Source organism: Plectropomus leopardus, chromosome 16 (genome assembly GCF_026936395.1).
Source record: "Plectropomus leopardus strain MGB_pleo_1.0 chromosome 16, ASM2693639v1, whole genome shotgun sequence".
Lineage (NCBI taxonomy): Eukaryota > Metazoa > Chordata > Actinopteri > Perciformes > Serranidae > Plectropomus > Plectropomus leopardus.
The window spans coordinates 28556636-28579244 of NC_142191.1; the positions used below are offsets into that span (position 1 = coordinate 28556636).

At 41.8% G+C, this 22609-nt stretch overlaps 2 protein-coding genes across 5 annotated transcripts in view; both read right to left on the bottom strand.

Moving 5' to 3' along the window:
- The window catches only part of fynb (FYN proto-oncogene, Src family tyrosine kinase b), a 99989-nt gene that overhangs the window by 61620 nt on the left and 15760 nt on the right, over positions 1-22609 (bottom strand). For 3 of the 4 annotated variants that reach the window (XM_088089063.1, XM_042503250.2, XM_042503248.2), the window contains exon 2: positions 20482-20553. The exons of the other annotated variant lie outside the window; for it this stretch is intronic. The gene's annotated coding sequence lies outside the window, so the exon portion shown is untranslated. The remainder of the gene's footprint in view (positions 1-20481; positions 20554-22609) is intronic. 4 annotated transcript variants of the gene reach the window in all.
- On the bottom strand, positions 4647-9669 carry LOC148186936 (uncharacterized). The gene has a single exon (XM_088089400.1). It carries the CDS (start codon positions 6729-6731, stop codon positions 4956-4958), a length of 1776 nt encoding a protein of 591 aa, XP_087945526.1. The 5' UTR covers positions 6732-9669; the 3' UTR covers positions 4647-4955.

Here is a 22609-nt window from a genome sequence, read left to right on the forward strand (position 1 = left end):
TAAAGTATATCTCAATAGCGCTCCTAATAACCAGTCCAGCTCAAAAGACGTATTTATCTATTTTTGTGAGTCATCAACCTGCAGTTCTAACTGTGGCCCCAGTTGAAAATATTGTGAGAGAACTTCATCAAATATCACTTTTATTAGTCTTTTTATGACAATGCACTAGGCTTGGGTGGTATCTATTTTTCATGTCTTTATACCTTTCTGATATGAGTTTGCAGAAATTTAACTGGACCCTGTTCGGCTCCAAATATATTTGTCTAGTGTCTAACAGTGACTGTGTTTACATACACAAAATAGTCACAAAAAGTCCAGTTTTTGCCCTTATTCCTGTGGATAAAATGCCTAATAAAAAAGAATATTCCAGTAATACTCCAGTCAACATGCAGCTGCTGTGCATACGCCAATAAAGTGCTCTAACATGTTGGTTATTAGATCGAAAAATCAAAAAGCAGAACAGCTGGAGATGCTTGTCATTTTGCTTTTTTGAATCAAAATAGGATTTTTTTTAGTTTCCTACTCGCTGGAGCATGCAAGCTCTGCCCCCCTCTTTCTTTCCTTCAATGTCTTGAAAAGGTCAGCATTGTGATATTCTCAAGTCTGTGTAATGTTCAAAAGTAGGTGTATTTTTTCTCCTGTCCAGAAAGTTGGGCTTTTCTGCATGCATCTCAACTCCAGCTCTGCAAACTGTTAAGGAGTTGGTTTGTGGGTTTGTGTGCAATGTATCTATGACAACGCAAGGAGTCGGAGCAGTATCGCAAACTGGGGTAAAAACCCAAATCGAGACGCATATTCAGAATTTGCCGTATACATGTCCACATAATGCTTGGTAAATCTGAATAATACTGGCATATCCCACATGTCTAAATCTGACAATGCAATATTCGAAAAAAGAGTGAATTCTGAATATTTAAACTGTATGTACCGTTTATATGACTCACATCAAAATCAGAACAGTCATATTGGGAATGATAGGTTATAGGTTAATATTGGTGTGCATGTACGCATAGCCAGTGTCCAGATCTCCTTTGTGCCACTCAAACTGTGTCATTTCACACTGATGATGACCTGATGACCTTTATGAAAATCTGCCCCCATTGCAAAAAATTCACAGCAGTGATGTACATGAAAGTATATGGCCAGGGCGACATCAGACAAGCAACATCTACCTCTAAGCAGACGACGAAGCACAGTCACCCATCATCGACCCAACGCAGTGATCTGTCTCTCCAGCCCCGTTGCTAGGTTACAACATTCCTGAGCACAGTGAGTACTATGGGTCCTCGCTCTGCTGCCACAGGCAGGCTGGCAGAGTCTGGGGAGTGGAAATGACGCAGTAGCTATGACAATCTAAGATCCTGTGCGTGATGGAGGATGAACCGGGGGGCGACAAGCAACATTACTCCACCTTTTGACAGCACTGCTTCAAATATGTCTCTGGAAAGCAAATGCACAGCTCTGTTTCTGTGTTTGTGTGTGTCTTGTGACTGGGTGACTTGAGACATGAGAATGTGTTGTGCCTCCGAGGGGGAGACAGTGTGAATCAGCTGTGGCTCCTCGCGCCAGCGTGTGCAGCTGCCTGGCTCGGTACAGCACGTCCCCGCTGCACACAGAGCTGCAGCGTCTAGACAGCACCCAGACTTAGAAACGCCCCCACTGCTCAGCACCTCCAAAGAGGATTGTGCTATGCCTTGGGATAATCTTTAAGGCTCATCATTCTTTGTCTTAACAGGGTTTATACAAATGAGTACACACGCGCACATGCCCAGAAGAACACAGCTATACACAAGAGATGCAAAGTGAACAGCAAGAATGCCAATTTAACAAACAACTAGACAACTAAACTGTTAAAAGAACAAAACTATTTTTTAATTGTTTTATCTAATCTAGTGCCAAGAAGATGTCCGCATAGTACGTTTCTGCAAATGCCTAAAATGATGTAGTTCTGATTACATATGTAAAAGCTGATTCTGTCATCAGGAGGTAAAGGGGATGATGGATGGCACGTAAACTAGGCAAAACAGCTGCCAAGATGCAGATGTCTGCAGATCTCTGTTCAAGACACTGGTGTACATCATTCAGGTGATTTAAGATGAGGTACAACCATAGACTGTATTAACAATTGATGTAGCTACCGGGATGTTACCCATTGTTTTGAAGGCTGCTGTTTATAGCCCTGAGTTTGACCATATTTGAACAAGATTGTGGAGCTTTGGAGAAGCAAGGGGTGGATATGACACATCAAAACAGCTTTACTCTCGTCAGATTTTTTTTTCTTTTCAAATTGAGTTACAAAAATGTGATCATTAAGACTCCTGACACTAAACATGTCTGCCTTTGAAAATCCCACCACACATAATACTTGTGTCTGATGTGCCTTTTTATGTTGCTAACTTCCTGTTGGAGACGCACTTAAAAGGCAGACTAATTAAGGACAATGGGTGATTTCTTTTTTTATCATGACATACCTTAGCTGAATGGTAGATAGCTTAGTCATCTTGAGGTAAATTCTAAACATTTTTCATGAAGATATAGTGACTCAAAATGTGCTTAGCCAAATGATTGACCAGGGCGATAAAGATGGAACTTTTAATAATCATGTTTATGCAATTCTTAGTAAAAGGCAATTAAGTATGAAGATGATGAAACAATATCAAGTGGGTTTTTTTTTAGCTGTTAATACCTCTGATAATACTTGAGAGGGTGAACTATCAAAAAAGAAACTCTATATACAGTATATTTTGTAGACACAACACTCACAAAATACTGTTTATTGATAATTTTTTTTTTTATTTTCAATGAACAAATTGTCAAATTAAGAAAGTCTGGGAGGAAACCGGAGCCCCCGGAGAAAACCCTTGAAATACAATAATGAATTAATAAACTTTTTAGAAATAACAAGCCAAATTAAGAAAGTTCTTTGGTGTGGGGGAAACCGGAGCACCCGGAGAAAACCCACAAAATCATAATAATTAATAAAACGTCTAGCGTGTAGAATTTAGGGACATCTAGCTGTGTATTTGCAGGACTGAAACCTTTCCTGCACACACACAAATGGTAACAGGTGCCCCTATATCCTAGACACTGAACCCTTTCAACTTTTTAGGAATGAACAGCCAAATCAATTAAGTTTTTTTTTTTGGTGTGGAAGGAAAGTTTCTTTTCAAAACTGAAATATGACTCCACAGTATCACATTTCAGCTTTCCAAAGCTCTCTGGGAGCTCATTTGTTCGTTTACAGAGTTTCTGTCTTCTCTCAGGTCATCCTGTAGACTGCTGATTATGTTTCTGTCTACCTTTGTCTTCATGCTCCGAACTTCTAGATCTTTTTATCCATCCACTTTTGTCCGCTTATCCAAGGCCAGGTTGTGGGGGCAACAGGCTAAGCAGAGCACTCCAGGCTTACCTCTCCCCAGCAAGGCTTTCTAGTTCCTCCTGGGGGACCTCAAGGTGTTCCCAGGTCACATGAGATATGTAATCCCTCCAGCATGTTCTGGGTGCCCAGAACACTTTCAGTGGGAGGCGCCCAGGAGGCATCCTGATTAGATGCCTGAACCACCTCAACTGGCCTCTTTCAATGCGAAGGAGCAGCAGCTCTACTCCAAGCTCCTCCCGGATGTTCGAGCTCCTCACCTTACCTCTAAGGCTGAGCCCTGCCACCCTACTGAGGAAGCTCATCTCGATTGCTTGTATCTACAATCTCATTCTTTTGGTCACTACCCAGAGGTCATGACCATAGGTGAGGATTGGAACATAGTTGGACTGGTAAATCCAGAGCTTCACCTTTGGCTTAGCTACTTCTTCACCACGACAGTCCGATGCTACTCCTGCATCACTGCAGATGCTACACCAAAACAGCTGTCCATCTCACGCTCCATTCTCCCCTAACTCATAAACAAGACCCTGAGATACTTAAACTCCTTCGCTTGGGGCAGCAACTCACTCCACCCAGAGCGGACAGTCCACTGTTTTCTGGCAGAAAACCATGGCCTCAGATTTGGAGGTGCTGACTTGCATCTCGACCGCTTCACACTTGGCTGCAAACCGCCCTATTGCATGCTGAAGGTCACAGCGTGATGGAGAAAAAGAACCACGTCATCTGCAAAAAGCAGAGACCCAATTCTGATGTCTCCAAACCAGACCCCTTCCTCCACGCCGCTGCGCCTTGAGATCCTGTCCCAAACAGGATTAGAGACAAGGGACAACCCTGGCGGAGACCAATACCAACTGGGAAAGTGTTTGACTTCATGCCGAGTATGTGGACACAGCTCCTACTTGGTTATAAAGGGACCGAATGGCTCGCAGAAGCGACCCCGGTACCCCATACTCCAGCAGTACCCCCACAGGACTCCCTGAGGGATGCAGTTGAAGGCCTTCTCCAAGTCCACAAATCACATGTAGACCAGATGAGCAAACTCCAACGACCCCTCCAGCAGCCTTGCTAGGGTGAAGAGATGATCCACTGTTCCGCGGCCCAGACAGAACCTGCATTGTTCCTCATCAATCTGAGGTTCGACAATCGGACAGAGCCTCCTTTCCAGCACCCTGGAGTAGACCTTCCCTTGAGGCCGACCGAAAGTCCTTCTCCCGCACCCGAGTTTTTGCTTTGGCAACCGCCTTTGCTGCAGCCCTTTCTGGAACAACCGGTACCTGTCCACTGTTTCCGGAGACCCCCGGGCCAACAAAGCCCCGAAGGCCTCCTTCCTCAGCTTGATAGCCTCCTTCACCACTGGTGTCCACCAGCAGGTCCTTCGGTTGCCGCCACAGCAAGCACAGACGACCCTCTGACCACAGCTTCTGACAGCCGCCTCCACAATGGAGGATTTGAACAAGAATCACTCAAATTCCATGTCCCCAACTTTCCCCAGGATCAACATAAAGTGAAATGACTGAATGGACGTTGGGTGCATACGCACACACGACAGTCAGAGACCTCCTCTCTGCAACACTTTTCATCTGGCCAGTCTTGTCTGAAGCTTGGCATGTTCTTTACGAAGGTCGTCATTCTTCCTGTTGAGGGTATTTCTCTTCGTTTTCAAGGAATCACATACGTTGGTTAAAGTTTTTTCACCTTTGAGCTTGTTACAGAGCTCCTGAATCTGGAGCTGAAGAGAACAGTTGTCTTGGTTCAGGACTTCAATTTCTGACCATATTATCTTGCTTTTTTCCTCCACAGTTTGTTCTTTAGAGAACCTTTTCTGGAGCTTTTTAAGTTCTTTTTCCAGATTGTTTTTATGATTGGTTAGAATTTTTTTCTGTCTCTTCATTGGTTCATAGTTTTCCTTCAAAGCACTAAGAGCATCAAGGTTGTTGTTTAAAGACTGGATTTGCTCAGTCGCTCCATCGTTCTGCAGCTTTAAGGCATCTGTTTGTGCCTTCAGTGTGTCGTGCTTTTGCTTCCAATCCTCTTCATCTTGTAGCTTCTGTTGGACCTCAGAATGGGTTTGTTTTAGGGTCCTTTTTTGTGCCAGAAGGTCTTTCTTTACAACTTTAAGTTTTACATATTCTTCTTTGAAATATAACAGTTCTTTGACTTCGTGGATTTGCTGCTTCAAACTGTTGTTTTCCGTCTTTAAACTGTTAACATGGGCCAGTGATTTCTTGTACATATCACCCCAGCTCTTTGACTTGTCATGGTTTTCGTTGAGAGCCTGGAGTTCCTGCCGCAAAGCGTCATTCTGCCGGCTGATCGCTCTTTCCTCAGCTTTTGCATGGCGGTGGGATTCTTCCAAAGCTTTGACATGCTGAAGCCTCTCCTTGAGCGGCAGGATTTCTTTTTGCAGGGCATCCCTTTGGCAACGCATATCTTCAATTGATGCCTCAATGGCATCTCTCTTTGCCAGCAATGCTTTCTCACTCTCGATCTTTTTGTTCAAGTCCTGAATCTCAAGTTGCAAGGATTCATGGTGCTGGCTGATCACCTCTTTCTCAGCTTTTACAATATCGTAGCATTCATTCATGTCCTTGAAATGCTGAAGCCTGTTCTTGAGACGCAGGACACATATCTCCAGGTCATTATTTACAGAAATCATAGCATCATTGGATATGTCAATTTCATTATTCCTTGACTTCAAAGCTTGTTCATCCTGGATCGCTTTGTGCAAGTACTGAATCTCACGTTGCAAAGCGTCATTCCGGCGAAAAATCGTCTCTCTTTCAGCTTTGGCAACATTGTAGGATTCATTCAAATATTTGATATGTTGAAGTCTCTCCTTGAGCTGCAGGATTTCGTCTTGCAGGGTGTCATTTTGACGGTACATGTCTTCTTTTGATGCCTCCATTGCATCATTCTTCTCCTGCAAACCCTTTTCATTCTTGACTTTTTTTTGCAAGTCCTGAATCTCACTTTGCAAAGCGTCATTCCGGCGGCAAATTGCCTCTTTTTCAGCTTTTGCTATATAGTAGGAATCATTCAAGTTTTTGACTTGTCGAAGCCTCTTCTTGAGCTGAAGGATTTCTTCTTGCATGGCGCTGTTTTGATGGCACATGTCTCCTTTTGATGCCTCCATCGCATCATTCTTTTCCTGCAAATCTTTTTCATTCTTCACCTTTTTTCGCAAGTCCTGAATCTCACGTTGCATAGCTTGACATTGGCAGCAAACGGGTTGTTCCTGCAGGTCCAGAATTTCATTCTTAAGCTCCTTGTGTGTGTGTGTTGCTGCATCATATTCTGCTGCATCTGTCTGTTTTTGTTCGAGGTTCATTATGTCGTTCTTGGAAGACTCCATAGAATGGACAGTGTTTTGCTGCAAATTGAGTTTTGTTCCTTAAAGTTTGTTGGTGAAAACTAATGTTGTTTTCCAAAGAAAGTACAGTTCCAAGCTGTATTGTATGTGTTCAAGAAAACAAAGCACTGTCAATCCAAAATTCACAGTATAGCGCGTGTAGAACTCGTCGATTAGTGAACCAGCAGATAAGAATCTTTCCTTTAGAATGTTGACCTATAAAGAGAAGATGGAATCACAAGATTGATGACATCACTTTGACATCTTTAGACATCTTATGACATCACTGTGACATCACTGTGACATCATGTGTGTCTGTGACAACATTCTTCAAGAAAGGAAAAAACAAAACAATTTCTATTATTCCTACAACTATTATCATTATTTATATTTACTTAGTTGTTGCCTTGGCAACAATGAACTGAGTTCCATTGTGGGTAACATAGAAAGAGAATGCTATATTAAAAAAGATGAAAGATACTGTGCATTGTATACCCAACATGTGTATCATCCTATCGTTCAACACAATTTATGAATAACCAGAAGCATGTTTTTTTCTGACACACTGAGCTGTATTTACCACAATTCATGCACTATTAGTTTTATACTATGGTTTTGTGTTTTGATTTTTAAAAAAATATTTTGTTTTACTTTAACTTCATTTGATTTTATTTTTATGGATCAGATGAAGAGCATCTGGAATCAGAGTGTACCATCAGTAAAGTAATAAGGAAGACCATCTTGAAATACATAAATATACTGTATTTACACGTCTGACAAAAAAGTGGCACTGTAAAATGTTAAAAAAAAGACAATGCAATGAATTGCATTTTATTTTTACCTGCAGTACAGTGCAAAAACAAGACAAGACAACAAGACAGCAGTTCAAATTTATAAACTTTACTGTTTTAGGTTAAATATATTTATTCTGAATTTTAAAACCTTCAACATGTTCCAAGAAAGTTGGGACAGTTGCATGTTTTGAACTGCACACATAACCTTTTGAAATTTGTTGGGAGTGTTAAACAGCTTGATGTTGGATTTTAGGGAGGAAGTTGAACTGACCCCAAGGAGAGCAGCTCACAAGACAGACCTTAAGACTGTCTTTTTCTGACTTTTTGTTATGTTAACTTTCAGTTTATGGTTTAATATGCAAATTGAGGCATAGTTGTTAAAAAGAATAATTTTTAATTGCACTTGTTTTCCGTTATTGGACAATGCACGCTGCTATTCTAATGTTTTTTTTGTTTTTTTTTTTAGCAGTGCTTGAAAAGTCTATTAAAATTTAATGTGAGTACCAAAATGTGGAAGTTACAGACCCGTAAACTATGAATTTAACAAAACTGGTTGTTTTTGAGTGAGACATGAGCGGCACTTCCAACTGGGATCATGGCAACAAAAGCAGATTTGACAGAATCTTAGCAACTATTGTGCCAACAAAATCATTTCTAGCTGTGATTGCAGCACCACAAATTGCTGTTTTTTAGCGAAATACTGACAGTATTTCCATCAGATATTGTGCCACCAAAAAAGGGGGTTGTTTTGCTAAACATCAACTGTATTTCCAGCAGTTATTGTGCTACTAAGCGAGACACTGGCTGCATTGCTGGTGGTGATTGTGACAACAAAAGCAATTTTTTTTTTAAAAGGCAGAAATTGGCAGCAATTCCAGCATCGATTGTGCCACTACAGGCGGGAGTTCTTTGCTAGACATCAGTAGCATTTCTAGCTGTGATTTTTATTGAGTAATACATTAACTATATTTCTAGTGGTGATTATGCCACCACAATTGTTTTTTTTTAGCAATACACTGGCAGTGGCAGTTCATCAGCACTTGTGCCACCAGAACCTTGCAGACACCAGCAGCATTTCTAGCCATGACTGTACATGAAAAGCAGGCTTTTGTATAGCGAGACACTGGTGGCATTTCCAGCTGCAGTTGTGCCACCAAAAGCAGGTATTTTGGGCAAAAACGTGATCTTTTTCCTACACACAAACAAGTAAGTTCTGTGCCAAAACATAACTACGCATTAAACACAGTGCTGTAGAAACGTAAAGTTTCAACATATCCGCTACATAATAACATACAAATGTAACATATTTGTGGTTTATTGAAATGTACAATGCCAACATTCACTATAGCGATTGGATTGTTTTTATTACTCAAATGAACAGACGATTGGTTTCCCTACATTATGACCCAACTGAAGTTTCAAAGTGTTCTCTACACTGCAAAGTATGTACACAAAATCTCTTCAAAAATATGTTTTTTCTGCTATATATATATATATATATATATATTAAAAAATGCCCAAAGCACCTTTAAGAAATGTGTGATGTGAGCGTAATTGTAGAACTGAACTCCCTGTGTTGCTAAAACCGCCTCCTAAATTCACAGAAATTCCACAGAGGATACGACCTCGGCGTTCCAAGTTTAGCTGTGGCTCTGCTGCCGAAAATGCTGTGATTACATGGTGTGTGACTTAATTACTACATGGCAACAAAGCGCATACACACTTAAAATAATAAAACTATGTATATATAAAATGTACCTTTTCTCACCATGCTGTCTGTCTCCAACAACAACAAGCTGTCCTGTAGTACACACACTGCTTCCAAAATCACTGGTCTCCAAACCTCTCTGATCTCAATAACAGAGCCATCACTCATATGACACCCAGCACAGCACATGAGCCCGGGCTCCACCCCTAACCCCTATTTTTTTCCTCTACACCCATATCAAGTTTTGACTCTGCCGTAGACGCACAATTTTGTCATGGATATTTTTCCGTCAAGGTCATATTATGGTCAGTCAACATACTTTCAAGTCAGACTGTATGTTGGCGAGAATCTGTACATACTATAGTAAACTTTCTTACAATCTCTGCATGTCAACAATTAGATAAAAAATTGATTAATTGTTTTTGAGAATTGGTACACCATCACAAAACATAAAATCATGATATCATGAGTGTATCCATATTTTCTTAAACTCCTAATTTCAAGTCATCAGGAATCATCTTTTTGGGACCACTTCATATCAATCTGACCAACATTTGTTGCAATAAAGATGCGCCGATTTATCGGCCAAACAACAGTATTAGCTGATATTTGCTATGCTGACTGCAAGCCAGAGAGCTAGTTAACATTAGCTGTTAGCAGCCAGTGGCTGGAACTAACAGCAAACAGAGGTCTCATTGAATTACATTATGTTAGTTCAAGCTCTATTCAGTAGCAATGAGTATTTGGCAAAGGTAAATTATAATGTTCTCAGGATGTGATCTGAAATCTGAAATCTGAAACGCAATCTTGCAAAATGTAGTTTCTGGCAAGACACTTCAATAAATACAGCTGTTTAAAGGAGAAATTTGTTGATGTTTGAACTTCAATATAAGACAGATAGAGAAAGTAAAAAGGCTTTTGAAGCCGTTTGAAGCCCAGAATTTCACGATCAGTGCATCTGTAGTTGCAGAAACTGGTTGCTTTTCGGCAGAGAAGCTCTACTGCTGGGTTTGAGTCCAGACTGAGAGTGACGGGCCGAGGGGGTTCCTGTTGGATTGACTGACCATCAATCACGGTTCAATCATGTGAAACCATGTGGAAACAAATACGTCTGTCAATCTTGTTATGCTCTGTCCTCAGGTGGAGTGGCATCAAGCACAACCAGCCCCGATCGATACTTCTATAAATACACATGAAACATATATTAGAGGTCGCTGTGACAATTCTGAACTGGGTTTGTCTCCAGGTCGAAAAGGTTTATCTTCAAAATCAATGCACCCTGTCTAATGCAGGCATTTGTCCTTTCAAACCACACTAAAACCGAGAGTCCATATTTTGCACCTCTCAGACTTGATTAAGAACGAAGCAGACTTTTGGTCACCACTGTAATATCATATAAGAGATACAGGCTTGATGTAATTTGCCCCCCCCCCGTTGTCTTTTCTTGGTTTGTGTTGAGGCTTCAGCACACACACAGCGGGTGGGCTCCATTAAGATCAATCAGCAGAAAATGTCTGAAGAGGGCTACGATGCTGAAGTAGCAGTAACGGCATGATGGGATAGTGAGAGTGCTTACACGCTCAGTCTGGAATTGGACACTTTGAATTCAGCCAATAAAAGATTGAAAAAGACAGAAATGATGTGAAACGTTAAGTGACAGGTGTAAAAAGATTTCCGTGTCGGACTGATGTTCACATTTAATGTGTGAATGCTTTGCAACTCAGCATGACAGGCCGCCCCACATCCTGCTTCCTGTGTTCTCCGTATGTCTTATATGTTTTCTGTACGCTCAAAACTGTGTTATGGTTTTATGCTACGCTGCACGCAGGTTTCCCATTACTGCAAAGTCTTGAAATGAAGAGTGTCTTAAATCCATGGCAGATTAGAAAACCATTCAGCACAGCTACTATAATATCTTCATCTTCTTCTACAGTACAATGTAGGAGTCGAGCACTCGGAGTGCTTATATAGCTTGTGCACTGCGTAGGCAAATCACATGGTATTAAGTGGCCTCTGGCATGCAGCTCAGGAAGCAAACGACACATGAGGATTGAATAGAGATTTTTAAAGTGGAATTGATTTCATGGAGCAGAGGCTTATGGATTTTACTTTCATTTTTTTCCCCCCCCACAAAGTTAAAATCTACTATTGGAGCAACTGATAACAGCACAGCTAAAAAAAAAAGATGTCTGACCATCTGTGTTTAACTAAATTTAGTTGAAATTTTTTTTTTTTTTTTAATTATTACAGCTTTTTTTCCTTCATTTATTATAGCCATTAAATGACTTTATTTTTGATATGGAAAAGTCACATCATGATTTTATACTGTTATGTAGCCATAAATGGCGACTTGTTTACTTCCATAATCACTCTCAAATGTAGCGTCTTTATGTTTATACATGATCGAAGCCACTGGTTTTCAACTTGGGGCCTTATAATCTGAAAGCCTGTTTTCATTTTAGTTTGTTAATCAGAGATTATTTTACATGAGGACAAAAGGTGCATGCAATTAGCAATTAGTAGCATTCAAGCAGTATTCCAGGTCCTGGGTATTCCAATTTAGTCCTGATTACTATGAATACATCAATTATGGCATTGGATAATGTAGGGCTGTAGTAAATCAATGAAATACTTGGCTGACTGAAATTCTACCCACTGTTCAACCAATCGACTGATTGATCACAAAATAATGAAATCAAGTTTTCTTTCTTTCTTTCCTTCTTTTTTCCCCCCTGAGGCCAGTGTTTAATTCTTTGCAACAGGTTCACAACAACTTTATACTTTGCTACATATGGCAGCAGCAATGGAGGAGGGGGTGCGACAATAACCACAAAGACCAATCATCACATCCAACATGCACACATGCTGAACAGTCTTCATCCAGAGCAAGGGCCAGAGCAAGTACGCCTTCCTTGGGCCAACATTGTTTCTTTTCGCAGACATTCTGTATCATTTGAAACCGAAGTGTCTTATCTGGAAAACATTGTGCGCCTCCAAAGCGATCTCAAGCACTGACGGCTTGGTGTTTCAGAAGTGCCTGGCTTTGTCAACCAGGAAAAAATGTTTTGGTGGACACATGGCCTAGCAAATGACACTAGCAATTGTCCAGCCAAAAAAAAATTTAGTTGGACAAGAGCATATCGACAAACCAATCGACCAACCGACCAGAGGGTTTCAGAACTTGTAAAATGACATTTATACTGTAGATTCTATATTTCTAAATCTGAGTTTTTAGGGCTTTTAGTCATATATTTCATTTATAACAGATAAGATTGGTGGTTTAGCCTCTTTTGCTTTTCGGTATTGACGGAAATGTGTCTGTATCGAAAGCATCAAAACTGTCGAGTCCTGAAAGCTGGCACTGAATGTAGTTATTAGATTTATCATCTTTCTTTAACCAGATAGTTCTCGATTTAAATCTGAATTTTGCTCACTTTAGACCAGGCTATTTAAACAATGTTCTTTTAGGACTGTTTTTCTGTGAGTTTTGGCTTCTTCTGATTTTTTTTTTTTTAAGAAGTGGGTTTTATAAAAAGAGCAAGTCAAAATTTCTCAAATTAATCTTTCAAAAGTAGATGTTGGTTTGAAACTTGGATCGACATCAGAGACGCCTTTCACAAACTATTTGTATCTTTAAAATTTGAGGAAAAATTGGGTTTCTAAAACATGGGGCAAAAGGCAATGAGCTGCTTGGCGAGGAATGTCCCACATACTGCATGAGACTAAAGGGCGATGGGAGAGAGAGAGATGAAAAAAAAAGGTGTTAGAGATTCCATCCTGAAACAGTTTAGGAATAACTCTTCATGCCGCTGTAGCTGGTCCTCGTCTCTCAGCCATCAGTGGTTAGTAAATCATGTGAGCAGTGGGCTCCTCCCAGCAGTCAAAACACTGAGGTTAAAGTAGCACTAATTCCTACGGGGATGCTCATTAAGCCCCTGGCTTACTCCCTGGGGACCCGGGCCGGCATGTGGCTGCAGCCCAACGGCCGCCCTCACCCCAAACTCTCCCTCCTCTTCCACGATAATTAAAACAACGTCACAGCTAAACCGCCAACATGTGGAGCGCTGATGGAAAGTGCGGCCGATTATTGACGAGCCAGACTGCCCCGAGCAGAGGAAGCTGGTGAAACATCAAAAGTGCTCTCTTCTTAGCGCTGGTGTTGGCACGGTTTAACAGCACTGAAATACTTGACAACCTTCAGTTAGTAAATTGGTAAATGGGACATAATGACAGGAGGAACACTGGCTTGCTTACATGCACACTTATGTTGCACTACTATTCCAAATACGGCAATATTCCAAATCTGCACTGGATCTTGTAAACAGCATATTTCATGTGAATATTTAAAATAAGGCCTTATTCAGAATGTAGCATTTTCACACTAAGACATGAGATATGATTATAATGCTGCAGGAAGGCGTCGGTTAGAAATGCAGTGAGACAACATAACTTAGGAACTAGAACGTCACCATTGGGCGGACCTGAGGGATGGTGGATGGGTCCAACAAACACTGGACTTTCACCTGGAAAAGATTATGCATCTAAAAGTGGCACCGTGTCCCAGAACACCAACAACAAACACACCCGATACGTACGATACGTAGTGTGTCGTGTGAACATCAAAAGTCCACTGAACATGCATGTGAGAAGCTCTGAGTGAGATTATGTTTAAGGCACGTTAATCTGAGTATGCATGGCTGCACGGAAACAGGAATATTAGTGGAATATTCAGTTTTGCTAGCCATGTAAACATCTTAGCAGACTTTGTGGGGGGGAATGAGGACAAAAACCACAATATTTTGTGCATATTAACACAGTCACTGAGAGCTTTGAAGAATCAAAGTACAGTCCACATGGTGAATTGAGATAACGGAAACTCTGTGTAGTGACCTCCACACCCGACGGGATTTATGGCGTTTCTGCCCCAGAGGTTTTTCTTTGTGGGATCGATGGTCGTCTTGCCTGGGCGGGTAAAGATTAGGCTCATTTGCAAACCAGAAATGCTCTGCGCTAGGTTTAAAGCCCCGCCACGGCCAAGTGAAAGACTCCATTGTGTGTCCGTGTCTATAATAAGCCCATCCGAGTGTGAAGCCATTAGAAGACCTGGTACACCCAAAGCCTCTCGCAGCTCCGGTGACAATATACCTGTCACAGCTCTCAGCGGGCCGGGCAGTAAATCTAATGCTTGTCAATGAGGAGCTACAGCTGCTGTTGTTCCTGCCGCCATCTGATTCCCCCACCCCTGCTTTTTCAAACCGGCCAATAAAAAATCTGTTCATTGTCTTCTTCCAGGCCATATGGTGGCTCCAAAATCTGCATGCATACAGACAGGGAGTCTCTTATTTTAATAAAGATGCGTTTCTGCTGTTAGATATACACAGCAGAGAAAGTAAAGTTAAAAAAAAGGTGCAAATCTTGCAACTTTTAACCTAGTATATAGATGGGGTTGACATGCAGGAAATAGTGGAGAATTTTCAGAGACATAAATCATCGAAGAGATCCAAAGTGTGTCATTAGTATGCTGCAGCAGATGTGTTGACGGTAGGCTCTTTAGCAAGTTGGCTAGTCAGTAAAACAGGATGAGGTTACGGCGCTCTACCATTTGCACAGCAGGCTTTTTCGCACAGACACACACACACACACGCACACTTGCAGCCTTTGAGCAGCAGAATGGCACGCTGCAGCTAGCAGCCAGCTGTCGGCACTGAACAGAGACAGTTCATAAACTTTAAACCATGTTACGTCGCCAGTCAAACAAACAAGACAAATCAGTATAAACAGACAATACGCTGCATAAGTATCACACTCCTGCCTGAGCCAAACTGCAGCCTGCTGCATGTGGCCTCCACCAGCCCGGCCGATCTCTATCGCAGGCAGCGTCACACTGATGGGGTGGTTAAGTGAGAGATCATTAAGACGTTGTGGTTGAACCCCCGAGTTTCCTACACCCATCCTGGCCTCTTTTATGTAAAGATGGAGAGATGAGGGGTGAAAGACAGGACCGAACATCAAAAGGACTTTCTGTAGAGGTGTAGATGAAAACCACTCGGAGCAGGTGGTCAATCATCCCACCTTCTCTTGCTCTTTTTCCTCTCCGCCTCCTCTAGATATTTAACTCAACTGCTATGTTTGAAAGAGACATTACAGGGCGAGCAGGCGTCGCAAAGAACACAAACTCAAACCTCAACGCATAATTCTTACTGTGCAAGTAGGAAACGACTGCTGTGGAAAAATAAACTCCAAAAAAAGGCAGCTATTGGCAATCAAACCTGCATTTTTGGGCCAATTTTGCTGTTTGGGGGTGTATTTTTGTCTTGTGATATTTCTAGCACATTGTTCTACAATCATGTGCAGGAAAAATATGATACAGAAGAAACAAAGCAAGTTTTTACTGACAGTAACATAAATAGAGAGTGAAACGCAGCCACCACAAATTTTGAGTAAGGAGGGTCACCTGCTTTCTGCTGAAACTCTCTTTACTTACATATAACCAAATGAATGTGACGGGCTCTTATATTGTGCTCTCTTGATGATGCTTTAATACAAGTATCAAGGCTCACTGAACTGTCCTGGGCTGGAACCAGCAGTAATTTTCATCATCATGCAGATTGTTTTCTCAAATTATTGATTAATTGTTGACTCTATCAAATGAAATTACTGTAAAATGCCCATTCAGAGTCTGTGCTGGCATTGCCTCTGCAAACAAAAGAAAACATGGAGGCGAAGCCAAAATGGCAGTGCTAACAGCACTAGCAGTGCTAACAGTTCTAACAATGGCAACAGTGCAGACAGCTAACCAAGTTAACCTGGGGTAAACGAGTGGGGGAAAACGGGAATGAACTTCAATACAACACCAGTGTAGAAGTTACCGTCTCAGTGAATTAGTTAGTTATTGTGTAAGAAACACAGCAATGGCAGAAGCTCCAGAAAAACAAGCACAATCCCCATCACAAGCAGCTTCTGGAAATAAGCAATGGTCCACAGCAAAGCAAAGAAGTGGCTTTCCAACGCCGGAGACAGCTCTTGGAGAGTGAAAAGATGCAGTTTAATGCTGAACTCGCTATGTTTTTTTTTAGATTGGTAAGTAACATCTAATGTTGGCTATTTACAGAAAAAAATATTTTCTTGTTACTGTGGTGTTGCTTAAACTGAGATAAGCTATAAAGCAACCTATACATACAAATGGCAAACATGAAGACCATAAGATAGCAGCCTTATTTTGACCCAATTGACTAAGCCACACATAGGCAACTTAAAGGGTGAAATACTGCCCCCCATTCGATTGGATGGGTGGCCTGTAATTACAAACAGGTTCTTTAAGACATGTACTGTATCTACATGAGGAACACTAATGATATCTTCACTGACAAACACACTGCCACACAACATGTCACTGATGGATAATGTTTGTGCCACCTGGAGCAGTGCTGCTGTCAATGCTAGCAGGCACAGAGTGCTATCTCAGTGTGCGCTGTTGACTGAGGATCCGGCACACCACAGCTCCACTTTGATGATTCCCACAGCTGACATTTCTCTGCGAGGCTGAGCGCTGTTGCTGCTGCTAACTGACTCCTCCACCATGTAGCGATGATGATGAGAGAAGCTGATGGTCAAGACAGCTTTTTCCATGAAGCAGGAGACTTAACAGCCATCAAATGGCCACAGGAAGACTGTGGGGGGGTCGCTCTGTGATCAGAACTGTGTCACGCTGACGTTTCGAGAGGCCTCTTTAGGTAATAAGCACAGAGAGCGAGCATACAGCACTGTACATCCTGTGTGAGCTATGGTGGGTACACTCGCAGCCCAGATCCTATACAGATCACTTAATTAGGCCGAGGACGGAAAGCATGTGGAAGAAAAATGCCACCAGATGTGTCAATATAATGGAGTGGAGCTTAACTAGGTTCATTACCGGCACCACTTCTGCCCACTGACTGCGTCTCCTCACCATGAGGCTCAGAGCTGAGAACCACAATGGAGCCACAGTCTGAGGGCAACGCTGACATTTCAGTGAATAGTTGCTCAGCCCACACTGACACAGTCATTATCGTGGAGGTACGCGCTGCTGCGTGGAGAAGAGGGCGAACAGTCGGCTTCGGAGCTGCGAGGAGGCAAACATGAGTGTGTGTTTGTCTCATGGCTTCAAATGATTCGAGCAATGAATATCAATGTCTGGGATATAATGTGAGGATAATTACCACTGTGCTGTTGAGCTCCTCTCCCTGCACAACGCACAAAACTCTCAGAGAAGAGTGAGCATGAAAACATGATTGGAATCGGTGACTCATTTTCTGTTTCTCACCAGCCTACAATACCACCCACCCAGCGCTGAAGCACACACACTTACACACACATCTGCTCCGCGTTCCCACAGTAAGACTGCTCTTGATGTGCAACCATTGCAGCTCCTTCTGTGGTGTGTCTTCTATGTCACCTCGCGAGCCCCCCCCCCCCACACAAAAACAAAACAGCTGAGTCACACTCAAAACTGTGATTCTGCTCCACACCAAGCCGCCCGCTCTGCCGGCTCCATCTCTGAGCAGTATGCAGGAGCACCATAGGAAACTGAAGCACACATAATAAAGGAGCTATTAGCGCAGCGATGACGGAGCCTGCATAATGAATACACTTGCTATGAATGTCGGATACTCAGCTGACTCTGGTTTCCTGGAAGAATCCCTTGTTCAGCTTGTCTCCACTAACCCACTGATGAATTCGACCAAAAAACCCTCCTCTCCATTTATAGCTGTTTGTCGGTTGCTCGGCTGGGTTTTTTATTTTTACAATGTGTCTCCTTTGTCAGCAGGCAGGGGTGGATTTTTGGATTGCTGCTCCGCTCACGCTCAATAAGAAGAAGCTACAGACTGTTATGCCTCTGACTGGGCCAGAAATGGATATCTCTTTGGCTTCAAAACAGCTCGCAGAACAAGTGAGGCTAAGAAATGTCTGCCGTGTAGAACGGAAGTTAATTGACTCGGGCTGACCTTCACAACATGATGAGGCCTCGCTGCTTGCTGTTTGTACAGATGGGTGACAAATGAAAAAAACCACATAAAGTGTCTTTGTAAGTACAAACGTAAGACGCAGTCTTTTTTGGCGTGGTATGTGTTTTTGAGGTTAGGAATGAACCTCCATGCTTATGTCTTACATTGTAGGGTTCCCCCACACGTTGATTTGTTTTTGGTGGACCGCCATGATTACCACAAACTGATTCTCTATTTTTGGAGCAGGACTGAAAATATATACTGTTGCACCACACTCTCAGAGAGCAAAGTGCACTATGGGCACAGATGGAGCAGTGGAATGTCAGGCTCAATGAAAGTGAAACTTAAGTTAAGTTTGCTGTCACTCGCCTGTCTTCAGCAGCTGCTCCTCTCTGGCCAGATCAACTGATCAGTTATATACACCTCGCAACGCAAAAATAAAGAAGCCATGACAAGCTCCACCTGCACTGAGTTCACGGATGTGCAAAAAACGTTCTAATTTAGAGAAAGGGGACACAGAATGATTAAGTAGAGACACACACAAAAGTATAAAAAATAAATAAATTAATTAAAAACACAAGGTCCACAGCTTCCTCCAGTTCAGTTTCCCCCTCCTCCCTTCTGTGTGAGCCAAATAATTACAGCTAAATTTGCTTAATACCGCCTTATTATGTTAAAATCTTTGCAAATGCAGAACATAACTTGTAAAGTGTGATATATCTACCCAGACAAGGCTAGTCGAGTTAGCCACTGAATGTATAGACAAATGCTAATGACAAATCAGAGTTGGGAGAGCCTCCAACGTCATTTATAAATATTTTATGGAAATATTCATAGATTCCTGGCAAGTCTCAGCAACAGTGGTGCTAAGTGGTGCTGGACCTTTAAAGCTTCTCAACTGTGTAGTGGCTTTCATGGAAAAAAGATCTCAGCTTCACATAAAATTAAAGAAAAGCTGTAAATATGCTATTTAAATGTTTAGAGTCTTTTCAACCATGATGCAGCAACACTGAAATTTTTACTTTATTTTTTTAAATTGTTGATCCGTTAAAACTGAGGTACAACAGAGGGATCTAAAACATCAGATTATTTTTGAATCGGAAAATATGGTTTGATGTTAAGACCGTTTGGACAATAAATATTTATATTTATATAATTATATTAATATTTATTTATATATTTGTTTTTATTTTAAAATAAAGTTTTTTTTCTAGCTAAGGCAGCCTTGACATTGGCCTTTTTAAGTTAAAACAAATATTTGATTTTTACTACTACTGCTAGTGAAACACTACAATATTGCACAATGTATGGTCACCTTTCACTGCTATCATTTATATGCTGAACTCCTGTCTATATATCAGCCATCCTTCTCGCAGTGCATGAATGGTGTCAAAGGTGTCGCAGCTGCTGCTGCAACACTGTGCTCATTTTACAAAATTCTGACAAACTGTCCTCGGACGCAGGTACTTGTGATCAGTCCAGCTGTGACTGAGAGTTAAGGAGGCCAAAAACACACACTGCTGCTAGCTGTCAATGACTAATCTGACATCAGCGCCATCGTGTTCCACTGCAGCCTAGCAGGGACCCGGCACGCTTACACTCGGATTAGGAAGCAACCAACAAATTTGGGAATGTGTTGCATGGGATTGGGATCAAAAAAAGAAAAAAACATACTGATTGTGTGTGTGGGAGAGAGGGGGTTTAGAGTTGCAGTGTGCACTGGCTGACCTAACATTAACCCGCACGTCAATGCATGACTCGACCTCACTGCTGCACTGCGGATTAAAGATGGCAGAAGCAGAAATAGAGCGTTGGGTCAGATGGACTGTTATAAAGATATAAAAGAAATAAAACACTTTAGCTTTGAGCTGGTTGCATCTGCTGCCCTGTAGGTCAACCTGAAACATCAACAGCGTACTGCTCCAGTGAGAGCAACCTGCACACATGCTGCCCACTATAGAATATACAGTCCATGCTAATGCACCACAGGTATGCACTTGGGACAGCAGGCTGGCCTCTGGCAAATAATCTCAGCTAGTGCAGGCCAGCTGGTATCTGTGTGTGCTTTAATGCATGTGTGTGTGTGTTTGCTCTGCTACTGTACGTGCACTTAAAGATGAGAAACATCCAGTCCATCTGCCGTCAGTATCTACATGAGTTTGTTGTCACACGTGTATGCAAGAAAACATGCCTGGATTCTTCTGTAAGAGTGTTTGTGTGAGTTTACAAATGAGTGTGCGTGTCCAGCAGAGTGTGAAGAGTCATACCTCTGGTTTTCAGTGTATCAGGATTTTTTTTATCTCCTCCACATTGCTTTGTGCGCCGCCAAAACAGAGGCCCTGCAGGGACACAGAGACACTCAATTATTCATCTCTCCATTCAATAAAACATGAATATCAACAGCATGTGCCAGCCCCCGTCATTCACGCTTCTTTGCGAAAATGGGTCTTGAAAATGTTTCCCAGAATGCTTTGGGATGACGCCAAGGGACAGACAGCCTCGACTCCGATTAGCGCAGCTTTTTTTTTTTGACCTATTATCATAGTGATAAAACACGAGGCAGTGTGATAAAAGAAAGAGAGGACGAGGTTGATGAGCACAGATTTGTCCGGCTGGAATAAATGACCGCAATCCATTTAGAGAAAAACAACCTCACCTGACTGACACAGAAACATGTCGCCATTGTGACGGTCATATTTCAATTAGTAAACAACAGGTTGCTGCGAAGAGTACATGAGCTGCCAGCTTGAATCAAAAGCCTGTGTGATGGCCTTGTTTCACCGCTCTGTAGTTTTTTTTTCTGCCTCTCCAGCAGGCAGGTGGATTTTACAAATCCATTCATTCACTTCTCCAGGTGTGAATGAGGAGAGGCTTTGAAATGTAGGACATCACAAAAAAATCATTCAATGCCATCTGGTAGTGGACTTAACAAAATAATCTTTTCATTTCACATGCAGAATCATTGTTATTAAACTGACGATGTGTGCTGCACAGGCAAGAAGAAAAGATATATCCATGCTAGCAAAACAAACCCCATTCAGTGAAATGAAAGGGCTGCAAAATGTTATCAGACAAGTATATAAAAATAAATATGAATAACTTTTGAGGCTCCAAACTCTTTGAGAGAGCTTAGAATAACTGGTGCAGGGAACTTAAGTGCAGTAAAAAGCAGAAATAGTGGTGGAAGAGGTGCTATGATTGTTCACTGATGTCAAAATACCAGTACAACAATGTAAAAAAAACCTCAGTTATGAGTACTGCAACCAAAATCTTTGTAAAAGCTGGGGTGGGCAGTTTTATTTTGGTGTCACTGGGTAAAAATCCCATAGTAAACTTTGGGCATATTGTAATTCAAGAGGATTGAGAGAAAACTAGACATCTGCACCTGTAGCCTGTTGGGGGAAATCTGGCCAATCACAGGTCATTTCAGGTCATTTCAGAGAGAAGACGTTCCTATTGGCTGTTCTGCAAATGCGGCTGTGCACGTACCTTTGGTGAAAACCTGATTCAGGTTTTGGCCATCCAAAAAAGGGAAGATGGACTTCCCAAAAAGGAAATAAAAGAGATTTATACAATGAACAAAATAAAAAGTGAAGCATTCCACAGATGTCGAGAAAATGATGCTGATAATTTTGCTAATCTGAGCTAGCAGCTCAGGACTGAGGCTTTCAGCCTTTGACAGAAAAGACAAGAAAAAAGAAACAGCTGTACGGCTGCCTCCAACACTCAGCAACTCAGACTAAAACTATCTAGTCGGATTAATAGCACAACAAGTGAGAGGAAAAATATGGAGTTTTGATTTTTGGATGGACCTACCCTTTAAAAAGAAAAGCAGCATCAAATGAATGTAAAGGAGTTAAAGTACAAGTCTGCAATTTATATATATATATATATGTATATATTGGTGTGTGTGTGTGTGTGTGTGTGTGTGTGTGTGTGTGTCAACAATTCTGTCATAAAAAGTGGCGACATCATCTTAGTAATTTTGACATTCGTCTGTTGCTGTCACTGAGAGTCTTCTCTAACTCCTGTAACATAATAAGTGCTTTGTAAATGTCACAACTGTGAGGGGAAAAAAATGCAGGGAACTAAACCATAAAGGACATCTCTGACACACTACAAGGCAACATTTATTTACAAGATAAATCTCCACCAGGCGTGGATACACTTTACAGAGGCTGCCAGCTCTTTGACTGACAGTAGAATGACACAATGAAGTTATTGTGTGGCAGGAGTGCCGGGGTTAACTGCACGGCGCGCCCCCTAAATGCCCTTTATTTACAAAAGACGCGCTGTCACCGCTGCCAAATGTGTTAGGACCCATTAGCTGCTGATTTGACTTTAAAGCTCAGCCCCACTAATCTAATTTAATCTGTCTCTGTGGCTTCGCTGATT

Bases quoted from the DNA above. Each gene is read 5' to 3' on its own strand.
- LOC148186936 (XM_088089400.1), bottom strand. From the start codon at position 6,731: ATGGAGTCTTCCAAGAACGACATAATGAACCTCGAACAAAAACAGACA.